The sequence below is a fragment of the Dromaius novaehollandiae genome, chromosome Z, assembly GCF_036370855.1.
Source record: "Dromaius novaehollandiae isolate bDroNov1 chromosome Z, bDroNov1.hap1, whole genome shotgun sequence".
NCBI lineage: Eukaryota > Metazoa > Chordata > Aves > Casuariiformes > Dromaiidae > Dromaius > Dromaius novaehollandiae.
In genome coordinates, this window is record NC_088132.1 from 58,669,428 (window position 1) to 58,685,840 (window position 16,413).

The 16,413-nt window shown below is 35.2% G+C and overlaps 1 protein-coding gene across 2 annotated transcripts in view; it reads right to left on the reverse strand.

Annotated features, from left to right (window-relative positions):
- LOC135325000 (AP-3 complex subunit beta-1-like) overlaps window positions 1–16,413 on the reverse strand; it is a 150,383-nt gene that overhangs the window by 19,823 nt on the left and 114,147 nt on the right. For both annotated transcript variants that reach the window (XM_064502274.1, XM_064502275.1), the window contains exons 23-24: window positions 10,253–10,484; window positions 8,434–8,518 (exon numbers count right to left, since the gene is read on the reverse strand). In XM_064502274.1, coding sequence (XP_064358344.1) covers window positions 8,434–8,518; window positions 10,253–10,484 — 317 coding nt within the window. The remainder of the gene's footprint in view (window positions 1–8,433; window positions 8,519–10,252; window positions 10,485–16,413) is intronic.

The following is a 16,413-nucleotide window of genomic DNA, read 5'->3' on the forward strand; positions in this document are numbered from 1 at the left end:
AAAAACCAAAAAACCAAAAAAAGCTGTCAATAGTAGACTACTATTATCACATGCTAGAGATTCCTCCTTAAGAAATAAATCCCATACAATCAATGCTCTCCCTAACCAACCCATTCACTAAGTTTCTGATTATCTGGTCTTGGAGTTCTCCAGGTCTACAGAAACTCAAGGCACATTGCATTCTGCCATGTTCGGTTGACTAATTACAGTTTACAGAATTCAGCTAACAATTCAGGATCAGTATATCCAATTAGAGTCTTTTTACAGCTGTGAGGCATGAGAAACTTTTAGAAAAGAACACCTTTTGTTTTGCCGATGTACCAAATAATCAATATATATTGATTGCTGACATGCCTCAGATATCCTATGTAAATATAATGATAAAATCGTTAGAATGAGAAAAAAAATTGATTAACATCCATGATATTTAAATTAAGCTCAAATATTTGTTACTGATTTTTAATAAGCTTGACTTTAAAATTCTGCAATAAATTGACTGATGGAAGAAACAGCATTAGATGATTAATATAGAAGATATATTTGTCGTCTTCCTAATGATACAAGATAAACCACCTGAAAACAGGAAAGAAAGCATTTTATTCTCCTATTACTTACAATTATAATACTTACCACAGTTACCTAATTTCACAAGCAAATGTTTAGGAATTCATATATTCTTACTTTCTAACGTCTGACGTACTATAATCGTGCTTATAGATGCAATGTCAAATACAGACATTTCAGATGTAATTCAGGAGGAATGCTGCCTTTGTTGAAAATTTTCATCTCATAAACATACAGTGAAATAATTCCTTGAAACATAGCTAGTATTCACATTACAAAGAATCATTTATGGAGTGCTACTTTTTAAAATCAGCTTAGCTTACAAATTCTCATATTTTTTCCCCCATACTACTTTAAATACCATACATCTCTAAAGTCAGTAACATGCTACAAGGGCAGGGATTGGTTGATTGCCTGGCAGAATTAAGTGCATTGTAAAATAAGAGTCATGCTTTTCTTTAATACTTTTTGCAAAACCAATCAAGAATTCCAACAGCTTAAGAGCAGAAGGAAGGCTCTTTAAATCAACTGTCTCACAACTTTTTGCTGTTTATATACACTGTTTGGACTACTCTGAACTTAAAACTTTTAATGATACCTTCACACCAATGTTAGCTGAGATGTGCATGAAATAATTTGGTATAAAACTGATTAACGGTTCTGTGTGCAATGATTCGCATCCTGCCTTGACTGGACACGCCATGTATACATAAAACATCACTGATTAGAGTGTTCTGAAATGCATATAACAATCTTTTGACAATAACAAGGAATAAAAGCATCGGAATACCTTGAGTTTTAAATGGTTCTAACTGTGCTTGAGAGGACCACTTGCCATCACTGCCATACTAAGCATTCCATCCCCTAGCGATTAAAAAGCTAATAGGTATTCCTTGGAAAGCTATGACTTTTTCATTGGCTACAGGAAGAACTTCTGATTGCTGGTTATTCTTCAAAAAACATCTAGTTCTTGATTTTGTTACAGCCAGCATCTGGTTTACTTTGCATTACCTTTTTTTAATTTCAGTGTACTTCTGTAAGTCTATTTTTCAGGCAGAGAAAATTATCCTCCCTTTTATAATTCTCTTTATCACACACATTACAGACCAAATATACAGATTTTGTTTATTGATCTGCATCTACTTTGTTAAGTCTAGATATTAGAGAATCATTAATATCTAATTTAACAAAGAGTAATTTTACAGTTCTATAGATCCGTAGAATAATTCAGGTTGGAAGGGACCTCTAGAAATCACCTGGTCCAACCTCCGGCTCAGCGCAGGGCAGCTTAGGTCACAGGGCTCAGGGCCTTGTCCGTTTAAGCCCTGAGCATCTCCAAAGATGGAGATTTCATCAAATACTTAACGGATATGCTTAACAATTGAATCAAGACACGACAGTACAATATTATATAATTCCCCTAAATGCCTAATAAATAAGTTTCAGTGTATGTAACTTATTTATTTAAGCATTATTTATATTAATTACAATACACAAAAACCTGCAGAAATGGTTTGAAGCTTGAAATTAATGTTAAGAGTCTGGCAGACATTTGGTTCAAACTGCATTGACACATCTCTCAAGTAGTGTTGCTCCAACTTTCTTGTAGGAACAAGTTGGAGAAGCTTCCAAATTTTTTTTTTTTTTTTTTTTTTTTTTTTTTAAGACTGCATTTTCTGGTATTAGCTTGTGCAATAAGTTACATCCTTAGGGGAACCTGTTTGCTCAGTGAGGAGTGTAACAGGATGGAGCTCTAAAAGATTCAAATGAACAGGGATGTTTGAGAACAGTACCTTGTCTCTAGTTTGCAAAATCTCTTTCGTATGGAATTGTGGACGTAAGGACAAATAAAGTTAGACTTCATTATTCTTACTGTAATCTTAATGACTGTTAACCTGTACATATTGCCTTTTCAAAAGACTTTCGCCACTTTCAAAGAATCACATAAATGCCTCTTTTGATGCACCAATTAAGATGAAAAAATGAGAGATGATAATGCTCTCTCAGAAACAAAGGGAGACTAACCATCTCTGTCATAAGTGACACTGCAAGACTAACATTCAATCCTTTAGAGGAAGCATTGCTTTAACACTCCTTCAGATGGCTACAGCGGGAGTTTACTCTAGCACTTGTCATTTCAAACTTGGGCCCCTTTTCCTTGTTCCCTTTCTTTTAAAGGATTTGCTCCAAAAGTTTCCTGGCAAAGAAGTTGTCTTTTCTATAATGACAGACTTGAGGACAAAGATGACAGCACCATCTTTAAAACTAATATAAATAATATTACTACAATCATCTGTAAATGAATGCCCATTAGGCTCCACAATGGCAGTCTTTACTTTTCAAAGCCACGTAATAAGGATTTTTTTTTTTTTTAATAATAATAGGCTGGGGAATATTCTTCCTGCTATTACCATGACCATGGTAGCTTCTTGACCCAGAACACATCTATCAAAAAACAGCTCACTATTTTTGTCTTGTATTCAGAAATCTCCAAAGATGAATGAAAAGGAGAATAGAAAACAAAGAGCAACACTCTAGATTCCTGCAAAAGATGAAATCGAGAAGTATGGGAGACTTTGCTCATACAGTCATGTTGAAGAAGGGAACAGATGGCATTCCACTTTTACAAGAAAAAAGGCTAGGGAAATAGAAGGAACAAGAGTAGTTGCACATGTCCAGCCTTGCTTTTTCCAGGTCAGTTATCTATATAGATATATTTGTTTTCTGGAACTGGGCCAACTGACTACTTTAGAGTAATGGAGTAAAAAGAAGACAACCAGATTGCTTGTCTTACTATCCAACATCTGTAAACAACTTAGTGATCTGCTGACAAACCAAATGGGAAGGAAACAGTAAGAAACAAGTGAAAATGCAAGTGACAGTGAAGTGAAGACAGTCTTGCCTCTCCTTAACATTAGCTTTTAATACATTCCATAGCACATTCCACTACATAATTTTAATCAGATGCTTTTATGCAGGCATCAACACTTGAATGCATGTTTGCCCCCAAAACAAATACTGACTGCTGCTGAACTGAAGTTCTGCTTAGGAAGATTTCTACATCAACATAGAATGAGATAAGAGAGAAAAATCTCTCTGCCTTGGAAAAAAAATTCAGAGCAAGAGCTTTTACGATAAGATACAACTTGCAGACAGTAGATCTAACTACCTTTTCAAATATCATCCAGAGAATTTACTTCATTTAAGAAATTGTCAGATTCTTCCTGTTACACCAACCTTTTTTGGAGTAGTCAGCAAAATTCTCTGTTTATACAGTCCAGGTGGATGAGGTGAACAGACACTTCCTTTCTCTTCTATCAGCATAACAGTAGTAGATGAATATGTACAGGGTCCCAGCTGTTCTGGTAACCACATTAGGAGAAGGGAAATGCCACTATAAGGTAACCAGCCCTATGCCTGTACAAACTTCTGTGTCACATGTCACACTGTTTTTCCATGGTCTCGTTATTTTAAGCAAGAATATGAGGCATAAAAGCTGTTCCTTCCATTCCTTCTCTCTCTCTTCTTGGGATCTCTGATCATACTCTTCACAGTAAAACCTTGAGAAAATTAGGCTTGAGGAAGTTGCACATGGACATGGACACAGTCCCTACCCCCATGCTTACTGAGAGAGCTGAACAACATCCAACATAATTTTCAAAAGACTGGGGTGGAGAAAATAGGTTCTCTAATTTAATTTTATAGTATTTTCAAAGCTGCAATTCTTTTATGGCTTTGGGAAGAGTTAAGAGAATTGGGAAGATGGGGAGGGAAAGGGAAGGAAAGAGAAAAGGTAGGAATGTTTCCTTCCCTTTCTCCAGCTCTCAAACTTATAAATAGGACTACTCCCCTTCACCTTCAGTCACTTGCCACACACTTACAACAACCTGGAGATTTGTCTACTGGCTTTTATAAATGGAATCAGAAATTCTAAACCCACAAAATAGGGTAAGTGCACGTATATACTGTAACCCTGTCTCTGTGACCTTCCTTGCCTTTCTTCTCTAGGGTTCAATTTTCTGCGTTCCAAGGATGCAGGGGCAAACTCTGATATAGATGAGCTCCAAAACCTTTATTCACACATCTGTGGGAAATGCTAAGCTGTGAGAGAGATCTGAGAATATCTGAAAAGTAGAGACATGCAAGATAATAAAACAAGAGACAGCAGAAGGATTGTTATAACAATGATTGCTAGTAGCTCGAAGATTCAAAGAAAAACACACCAAATGTGGAAATGTATGATATCTCACAGGGAAAAAAAATCCAGAGTCAGTGGAGTGCAGCAAATCTGCAACATCAAGAATCCATTCAAGGGAGCAGAGGCAGCCAACCTTTCCTCTCCTGACTGATGCCTACCTGCTTAGCAAAGACTCAGGTGTCTTACTGGGGCAGTGGATACACTAATGCTCAACTAAGATTCAACAAGCTATCAGACTACCTGGTCATGTGAGATAGACAACAACAAATTGCTTCATACTTTTAAGTTGTGTACATCCTGCTTGCAGAGTCTGAACAAAGTGACCAAAAAGGAACAGTAACAATCTGCAAACATCTTCTGAAAGACTAAAATTCTCCATTTATTCTTCTTTAATTTTCCACTTTTAAAAAATAGCATATACAGAGAGGTGTTATTGTGCAGAACATCAATATAAGTGAAAAATTAGTGTGTCTCTAACTAGAGAGCACAAGAAAGGTGGCAATGAAGAGATGTTATCCCTATGAGTACACAGGTTGAGCATCATAATACGTGTTCTAAATAAACACATTAGGAACAGTTTTCAAGCTAAGGTGTTTCTCCTCTTTTTAATTGGATGTGTGATCTTGGTAAAACTTGCTTAATAAAAATAGTGTTTACAAGGGAGGCCTTTCAAAGCTCAATGCTTTGAGCCTCTCTCTGTATTACAATTACTCTTTCATTGTCCTTGATTCACACAAGAACTTCAGAAAGAGATCTAAATATTTTATTACTCATGTTTGCTTTTTTCTTGATATAGTCTGTTTCTATTGCACCACTATTGCAACAGCACATCCCCAAGCTGAAAGGTAGTGTTTGCTATGCAAAACACACAGTCTGTGATTGGCATCTAAGACCAATTGATCTACCCATTACCACTATCTCCCTACCCCCACAAGCATTACTACAAAGCTATTGATTTAAACACTGCCGATCGGTTTCCATTTTCTGATTTTGGGCAGGCCAATTAAGAAAGTGAGTAATTGTGATTACACTGCTTCAGGATCAATTACATTTGATGCAAGACAAAGTGCTCCTTTTAGAACAACATAAAAAAATTATGACCAGGAACAGTTTACTGCTGAATCTGCTTCTAACAAAAATGCAAAACAACTGACACAGTATATCTTTATGAAAGACATTATCAGGAAATACAAGAATATTGGCACCTTTGTGTGCACAGTATTTTTAGCTACATTTTGACAAACTTCTGGAAGTTATTCTTCCTCTTGGATAAAAGCTTTTTAAAGAAGTATGACAAGTTATAAGGGCTTCAGTTGAGTGCACTGTGACACAGCCCAAGAAACATCACAATGCATAATTTCTTCGGTGATACTGACATCAGTAGGATTTTGAACAATATATGTTTTATTTTATCAGTAAAATAGAAAATTTAATTCAAAGAACAACTTACCTATTTTATACCATTTTCTAAGAGCTAGTCTCAAAAAGACAAGGCCCTATCAATTAGCAAAGGAACAAAGTAAGCAGTTCCTATTCTTAATTTAATTTTAAACTTAACTTGAGCTTTGTCATTGGACTCACATTGTCCAAATCATTAAAATGAATACACCACTGAGGTCTGAGGCAAATCTATTTACAGTGATGTTACTCATAGTCTGGTTGGTGTTCAGGAATATTGATCTGTCTTGTTTGTCTAATAGGAAAATAATAAACAATTACTAGGCAATGTTGGAGAAAGTAATCAGTTTTTATATATCACTAATACAGCAGACCTCCCAAAACATAAAGGTGATGATCTGCATAAAATCAATGTGTTATGCTACATTGCTTATCCTCATCACTGCTGAGATTCTTAGCAATAAATGGTTTAAGCTGGAACCAAATCACTGGTATACTGAAAAGATGTACTTAAAAAAAAAATCTGCTCTGCCTAAAAGAGAGTGTGCCTGCTTGATAAACTGAGTACATTTTATTTAAAATAAAACATATTTAGAGAAACAAAGATGCCTCCTATTTTGAAGCAATTATGAAAATTGCATTGCCTCTCCCAACAAAACTTGCATCAGGCTAACATACGGTGCAGAAAAACAAGCCAAGTTTCTGAACAGTCCAAAACTGCTTCCAAATTCCAGCAAACAGCATACAGACCAACCACAACAACGTAACATGCATAAACTACATGCTGCAGATGTCTTGCTGGAGGTACCAGTATCTTTAAAATGATTTCACATGAGGATCTATTGTACAAAAAAAGGTTTGGGGAGGAAAAAAAAGGTATATATTTTCAATAGTAAATCACCCTGCCACTAAAACAAGAAATTCACTTTTAGTAGTTGTTCATTTGGTGTCACTTAGTTACATTTCTATTATAAAGCTTTCATCCCTGCCTTTAATAACATGCAAGTTTTCCAAGCTGTACTTCATAGTAGTATACTAAAATTTCTTCAGTATTAAAGAAAGGTAAAGAAGAGTATTAAAGAAGTACAGAATCTTCTGAATGGGAAGAGAGTTTTTCCTGATTTAGAATCTTGCAATATGAATGTCCATTCAATATCTCTTTGTGTGCAGAACATAGGAAGTAGTGCTTATTGCAAAAAAACTGTCAAAAAATATGATTTCAAAATATGTCAAAAAAATTCATAGCAGGCTCATTTACTGCATTTCTATAGCTTCAAAGGCTATATAACATAGCACACTCTTAAAAGAAGCTGTCTAGCTTTCCCCTCATACATTCATTCCCAGTGTTTGGATGTTGCTACTCTTCCTCTGGTTTCAAATGCTGCTTTATAACAGCGTTCTCACCAGGTGAACAGGCTCTCCGCCAGCCTAGAATGCAACAGGAACTCACACAAAGGAGGATCTTGAATGTGCCAATAAATAGCATAAAAGACATAAATCCCACATACAAGACAAAATGTAGTTGGCTGTCTAGTTACTCCTTTTCATTTTCCCTCTAATCTTAAAAAAAAACAAAAACAAAAACAAAACACATTTGAACTAGCAAATTTTGGGGATGGTTTCATGTAGTCATGTTACATAGATCACAAACAGCCATAACAAGCACTTGAGGTATTAAGGTTGGCCACATGTGCTTTCCTGATTTGTGATTTCTTATGAGGAAGAACCCACACAAAACACTCCAGCATACTAGCCAGGACTGACTGCTCCATTCAGTGTGGTATTACTAAGAGGTATCCCAAAAAGAGGGAGAAAAAATAAAAATAAAGCTTAGGAACAGGGAAGTAATTCTAACTAAAAAGAGAAGTTAATGCTTGATTTCATTTACCCCAAGGGAAAAACAGGACCTCCCAAATACAACCTGTTAAGAGAGTCCTCCCACTTACATATATGGTTTCAAGGCACCTAGATTTGAGATTGCCATCAGATTTGTGCTTTTTGAAGTAAGTACTGAAAAAATTTGTAAGACAGAAGAAAACCCATAATCCTTGTAATAACAGAACAAAACCATGACTATGTCTCATTTTGCTAAAAACATCTTTGGCATATATCATACTGTGAACTGCTGTTCAATTCTTTAAATGTTTAATAAACAATAAGTCCAATACTTCCATGTAAATTTCCAAGTTATATTTACAGCTAAAAATTTAAATACCATGTCCCATTATTTTCACATGGAGACTTTAATTTTTTTCTCCCCCTTGAGAACTCACCATAACTGGAAACTGGCAGTCTGAGTGGAATCACAGAAGTCGATACCCATTGCGACAGTAATAGATCCCTCAGGCTCAAGAGATTCTACAAGAGAACATTTGGAGCAGGTAAAGTAAGCATGCAAAACAGCAGAAGACCCTGGATTCAAAACCCCCAAACCACAGGTAGTTAGAAAACCTATATTAAAAAAAAAAAAGTCAAAAAAACAGTAAATACTTGTAATTTAATTTTAAGTAGATCACAGCCAAATGTCACACTTCCATGTTTAAGTGTCTTGGGTTTTTCCCACTGCAGTTAAAGCAGTTACCATTAAAATGGTACCATTAAAATCTTACTGTCCCATCATCACCAAAATAAGGGTTTATATTAAAAAAAAAAAAAGGACGGGGGAATTACAGAAAAAAACATTAGAGAGTTACATCCTTTTGTTTGCATACAGATCTAACATTGGCACTTCATTTAGAGTAACACCAGTTTCCAATTTTAATTAATAAATAGTAAACCAGAACAAGTATTAATAAAATTTACATTACCACACAGTAATGAAAAAAGATCAGAACTTAAAATATTTCATAATTGATGTGGTTTACTTATTTCCCAATATTTTGCTTGCATTAGTAATGGAAGACAGGAAAAAGATTATGAACCCAAAATGGAAGATAATTTTGTGCTTTACAAGCAGTACAGAATGAGGCATTTCTCAAATTAAGGTACTGAGAGAGACATGCTCCTTCTTACCTTCTTGGCTATAACACTATATTATTTCCATAATGAGAGAGTAGTTTGTATCATCAAAATTAAGAAACCTGAACTTGTCAGAATAATTCTTTCAGGATTTTTTTTTTTTTTTTTACATGAAACAAGTGAATGCATATGTTTACTCAGTGTTATTGTGAATATAGTATCACTTGATTTGATTTACAATATTACTAGTTTGCTACTTTTAAGTCTTTGTGACTTTATTTATTTATGTGGGATAGACTTGCTTTTGTTCCTTCTCCGTATACTACAGCGCCCTAAAACAAAGAACTCTTGAGGCAGAAAGGAAAGCAAGTAGGTTGCGTGCACAGATACCAAACTCCCCTTGCATAAAAGTTGCTGCAATCTGTGCTTTTCTTCCCCACATTTTCTGTCCTTTTCCACTAACAGAAATCTAGCAAAAAAAATCCCAACCAGACGGTAGCAAGCAGAAAGGTAAGAACAAACTATCGCATTGCTTTTCTGAATTAAGCCGCACCACGGAAGCTCACAAGCCACACCCCGTGGAAGCATGGTAGACACATACCAGACAAAAAAAAAATACATTTTCACTCCACAGCGAAAAGGCTCAGCCTCTCCCACGGGAAACAAGTGAGAAAGCTCTGGGCCACCAGATAAAGCTTGGCACATAAACCATTGTGAATACCTAAATCAAAACCTGATACTGAAGAGCGGTGTATCGTTACAACCATTCTGGACTAAAGATGTAAGAGAGACAAGGTCTGTGCAGAGAGAAAGTTTTATAAGGTCAACTGAAATTATTAGAAAAAGCAGGTGAAGTTTCAGGCACAGAAGTTTTGAGCTATAACAACGGTTCTAAGGAGTAATTTTCAAAGTCAAATACAAGTAGAGGAAAGCTGAATTTAACTTTTGTTAATCAGACTATTTACAAAAAGACAGTTGCATGAATATGTTTATGTATGTATGTGTGTGCATATATATATATATATATATATGTATATGTGAATGTATACAATGGCTACGGAAAAATCCTACTTCTTTATTTGAAATTTGGCAAAAGAATATGATTCAGCATTTTTAAAGATAGGATACTCTTACCTATTGGATTAAACCCATGCATCCTCATGCCTGGTGGTAACTTCTTCTCCCCTATGTGAATATTCTCTATCTTCTGATCAGTTGTATTGGTTAACGTCACTTGCACAGATACCATACGATCATCAAAAATGCATGGCTGTCTAGAGAAGTGATAATTAGCTGCTAATCCTTTTCCACTCATTCGATGAAGCAGTTCATGTGTTTTTGTTGGCACAAAGACTTGGGTAGTGACCTGTCAAGTACAAAACAAGTAAGAGTCTCACAACGACCCCTTTCTTAAAAGATTGCTAAAATAATTAATAAAACTTAAATTTTAAAGTTTAAATTAAACCTTATTCTTAAGTTTAAAGTTAGCATTTAATTTTTAAGACTTAATTCGAGTTCTATACATGTAACAGAAAAGTTACAAATGATTAGGAAATGGGTTATTCATGTTAAAACAAGTATTTTGAAGTACTCTAGCTTCTCTTTGCTACCATATAACTTGTTTTATTAATACCATTTATAAATATGAATGAAAACATAAAAAGGTAGAAGTCCAAACCGTAGCTATAAACACATAGAGCAAAAAATCCCTCAATATACTTTACAAATTGACTCAAATTTTCTCAAAACCCTCCTATGATTTTTACTTGAAGATTTTACCTAACCTCTTAAAGTGTTACTTCTCATATTTCATTCACAATTTCACTCACATGATCTCATTCACTTTTATTTTCAATATTATACTACACAGAGGAAAAGATTTGCAAAGGACAGCCAGAATAACAGCATTATGTTTTCATGATTTTTAATCTTCAGTTCTATTTAATACGGCAGTACTAGAAATAAATAAAACAAACATATCCTGAACAAGTGTGTAGTTTTTGAAAACTAGAACTCTCAAGATATTTACTTGACAGTGAGGATTGTGAGCTGACAATGGTTGTGACTGCAAGGCAATGTACATAACAGTTGCATCAGCCTGGTAAACACTTTTTGGTTTAATTTTGCTCTAATTTTAAAACTTCCAATGCATGCAATTGCAATACTTAAAGAAATCTATAGAACAGATACCTGCAATCATTCTAGGGTTAAAAAAAATTCTCTAAAGAGTTAATAGAACAAGAAGCTCCTAGTAACCATGAGATAGGCCCCCACAAATCTTACACAGCATATGTTTAAATAATAGAAGTCGTTTGTGTACCTTTGGATGGTTTATGAAAATAACCAATCAATTCTGCAGACACAACATTATTTCTAAAGGAAATCTATGTGACTCATGATGCCTGCAGATACACAGAGACAAACCACACATATTTTATCAGTTTATTACAGTAAGCAAATAAGCGTGGAATGAGAGTGCACATAACTGTCTACTTAACGCTTACTGAAACATTTATAAGAGCTGTTATCTCCCTAATAACAGAGAGACAGTGTGCAATTTTAGAGAGGAGAAAAGCTTCATATTTTTTAACACTTCACTAAAAAGTAACTGAAGAGTGTAAAATGAAAAATACTCTGTGCAGTTAGCTGGTAATGGACCATATTATCAACTCAAGTTAGATTTATAGGATACAAACTAGTCACTAATAGTTATTTTATGACATAGCGTGTCTGCTTTTTTTGGGTGAAGATTATTAAGATTAAACTTGTAAAACTTTTTTTTTTTTTTTTTTTTTTTAATACAGCTGTTTAGAATGACAGAAATGCAAAAAGTAAAATACAAACTGTCCCCCAGCCCATTCTGATTGAAATCCACCAAGAAGGAAAAGTCTTTGCAGGGACGCCACAGTGTTGATTTCATATGGTAAAACCACCTGACTTGAATCAGACTGTCGCGCACGCTAACTGCAGAGTCCCTATAACCTTTGCATATTGAAAGATGACCCCATACCCTGAAAGAAGCTGCAAATATTCTTAAGCTACTTCTTAACAAGAAGGGCAACGTTAGGATTTTGCCTTAAAAGTATCCCATCCACTAAATTCATAAAGGAAAAGTGTAAGATCACTGACAATAATTTTAGTTTTCTTTATCACAACAGAGGTGATTAGATACAATCCACTGAAACGTCTGCAAATGAACATGCTCATTTTGCCAGTTGAGTAAGGCCTTTTGTCTTTAGACAGTGACTGTATAAAAATTACCTAAAATAATTAAGTTCAAGTTAGTACAAAAAATTATTTTCCATAACTATTTAAAATAGAAAGCTCTACAGAAACAGAATTCAGAGCTGGATAGACATTCCTGAGTGAAATACTGTTATTATTTTTACAAAAGGAGACACAAGTACTTCTTTTTTGTTTTTATTTTATATTTTTTCCTTAGTTTAGCAATGCAGTAATAATAAACTTAGATTAACTTTTGATCCTGATTAGCACAATGTATACATGTTTGGGTAAAACCATATTATTGGAACAAAATGGTTGCTCCCAAGAATGACAATAGTTATAATTCTATTCCTCTAAATTACATTCTGTTAAAGCGGTGGACTGAATCATTTAATCTAAGTAGCCCTTCTACTGCCCTCCTATTGGCAATATCCATGACATAATCCGCGAATGACCTACTGAGCTGTGAGAGCTATAGCCTCGCTCCCGCTCGCCGCAAGGCTACGCTCCAGTGACTTCCGAACAGCTAAGATGAGGAGAAGGGCTATCGCACAGCCCAGCCACATTTACATGATCTTTCAATTCAAGCTATAAGAGCAAGTTAACCGTAGTTTTATAACATTAGAAGAAAGATGTACAACCAGGCAAACAAAGGAAAGACAACTACTGGCAGAAAACAGTATATTCATGATCTTTTGCTCCATTACCAGTTACGTATTAGTTACAATCACAAGGGCAATGTCTTCCTTATACAGCTCTTGAAAATAATTCATAAAAAAGATGCAATAAAAAAAAGCAAGCAAACAACTGCAGAACAAATTTCAACAGCCTAGTCTGCATTACTATAACTAGGATTTCAAGAGGCCGTGGGCAAACCCCAACAACAAAGCTTAATTAAGTCTTGCTAATATGGATTGCTGAACTGAAGACAGCATCCTCCAAGAGGGGGAAAAAACAAGCAAGTTAACTCATATTTTACAGTCTAGAAAAATGATACCATGATTCAGTTTTGGCTAACTTATCTAGAAAGACAATCAATGGCTTCACATCAAATTCTGGAAAACACTTAAAATAACTTTCTTTCCAAAGGCTCATTTGACAGTTATATCTGCCAAACATCTAAAGCCACATCTGCTAGAAATTCTTCAATTTCTAATACATCTTTATCCTCCTCCTTTTTGCCCTGTCACCAACTTTTAACTAGGCTCTACACTTACCTGAGTGATTAATATTTCAATGCGACTAATTGAAAGTTGGCACACTATGCCTATATTTTTAAGCCAGTAATTTTAAATACTGGTTTAAATGCCGAATTTTTTTAAACTAAGCAGCAATTTCAGACATAGAAACTGAGTTCCAAAAATTCTCACTGAACTCCAACATTTATATATTTTTCTCTAAAAATTTTGAAAACAAACAAAAAAAGCCCTTGCCCAACTCTGATATCTGATATCACAGATATCAGTTTCAGACCAAAGAGGGCTTTTATTATACTCCCTATAGTCTGCTTCTGTAAGACAGCCAAAATTAATTCTTTTCTCTGTTTCTTCTTTACTCTAATATTGACATGCTCTCAAACAGGTATAAAAGCAGCCTTCCGAAGAAGCAGTGTGAATCTGTGAATCTACAGATGATCAAAATCTTATCTAATGTTTGCTCAGTTTTCCTCTTTAATATTTTTATGATCCTTATATTTTTCATTGGTTCTCTTACAATATAGCAAACTAGACAGACTGCTAGTAATAAATAAATAAAAATAAATAATAAAAACAAATAAATAATAAATGAAGACTTCCAATAAAAAGTCTTGCCCTTAGAGCCTAAGGAACTACTATAGCATATAAGGGAACCAGAATTAGGCCTTAAACTGGAGTTCATGAACAGCAGAGAACTCTATCAATCCCATACCATATTAATCAAACTTTTTTTTAAAATGGAGCGCGTACTTTTTGGTATAATTTTATATATAAATGCAGGTCAGTGAGATAGATTGCATTTTGCATTTATAACAGAGCTTAAAGCTTTATAATAAAACAACCTTTTTTCTTTTTTCTCTTTTTTTTTTTTTTTTTTTTTGAGTTCTGGCATCTTTGCCTTTTTCTCATGCTGTACATGATGAAATGTGAATAATCTAATGAAGGTTAGTGAAATCTTTAAAAAAGCTCCCCAAGAAACAATTTAAGTAGCAACAGAACGGGAATATTCTCATGAGCAAGTCTGGAGTATTAAACAAACATGAAGGAAAGGGCTAAACTCTGTATCATAATTATGACCCACAGACCTTGGTATAAATTCAGAACTGCAGATTCTTCCCCACGGGGCACCCTGGGATCACTACTGGAATATGAAAAGGGCTTACACTGATACTACGGGGGAATTTTTTCTTCTTTTAACTACATTTACAGAAAATTCTTACACTCGAAGGCTTATATTGCTTCCCAATACACATTTCAACTTCTAAAATATGGTGACCAATCAAAAGGTGAAATTCACATCTGTGCAAGGAAAACCTCAAGATTTACTGTCACTTTGTCCCACATGCAGTTCAACTGCAATGACGCAAGCGAAGCACAGACAGTCTGGCGGCTCATGCACATGTGTGACTTTCATCAAGCAGTGCAATATTTTAAATTCCTATGCAACAGTCATTAGGTGTCTCAAGGAGAAGACATTCTCCCGATATACTAACAAGTAATTTACCTCCAGTTTAGCGAACCCACCATTCCACCAACCACCTGACTGGAGAGTTTGAGAAATACCTGAAGTAGTTTGAGAGTTAGAAAAACAGCATAAGGTGTCAGCCTTGTTTTGTGTCCTAGTTACAAATTTGAAAGAGTAGATGCTGCAGACAGGGACTAATATATATTTTGGTATTGAGTTTAAGTGACTTTAAAGACTTTATTACAAATGTTTCTAATATATTATTTTAATTTTGGCAAATAGCCAGTACTCCTTAGAGACAAGACCTCTAAAGTGAAAACATACTGAACCCTACTGGCAATAAAGTATAATTTTACAATTAGTGTTATACTGTACAATTCCTTTATACTAACACTTCTTCCAACAGAAGCACCTAGTGCAAACGTTTGTCCGGAAAAGGACCTCTTGTGTTAGGATAACTGCATAATTAAAGTTGAAACACTTACTACAGAGTATCACCTACAAGCTAAAACATGGAAGGGAACTCAGGCTATAATTCACTATATAGAAATCTAGCACAGGTAAGTGTGGATGCTGAAGCACCAATTCCATCACTGCCCCAAAGGGCAAACATCCAGAATCAACACCGACCCCAGTGCACTTGCCCTCTATATGGTCAGTGCGGGGTAGAATCCCTGCCAGTACCGCAGCGCCACTCTGCTCTAGGATGCTGATGTGCCAGTATTTCCCAAGGTCGCTTTCACTTTACACATAATGCTTTAGCCTGGAAAAATCCATATTCCTCAGGTTGTGAAAGTTACAGTTCACCTGACTGAGACTACCACTAAAATGCAGCCTTCTCACGTTTTGCTTCCCCTGAGCTTAACTTTTTGGTCTTAAAAAGAAATGAAAAGCATTGTTAGTTCACAGTGTCATAAGACAGGAAGATTTCTATAAAACAAGTTAATTGCAGTTTCTTTGTTTAAACTCAAAAACACTTTTTTTTTTTTGGACTTGGAAACAAAACTCATGGCATCAAAGGACTAGGCCAGCCTGCCCAAGGAGGCTCCCCCTTTCACACCCATCACTCAGTCCCATCCACGCACAACTCTGAGTAACACAACCAGAAACATACGGGCAAACGCAAAATCCCACCCAAAGGATATCTTTACTAAAGGCTCTACCGTATAGACACAGATTTTAAAGTTAAGCATGTTGCTTTAAATATTAGCTTTGGCTGTACTAGGTCCCTTGGCTGACTACTCAAGGCAAGTTAGGGAATTCTTTTCTCATCTACTTTTGAGATTACCTCAGTACTAACTAATATTAAGTATTTCTACTACTACCATCAAAATCCCCCAAAGATTCCTAGTTAATTGAGCACAAACGTAGCAGCAAGAAGATTGCGACAGTCATAATTAACACTTACT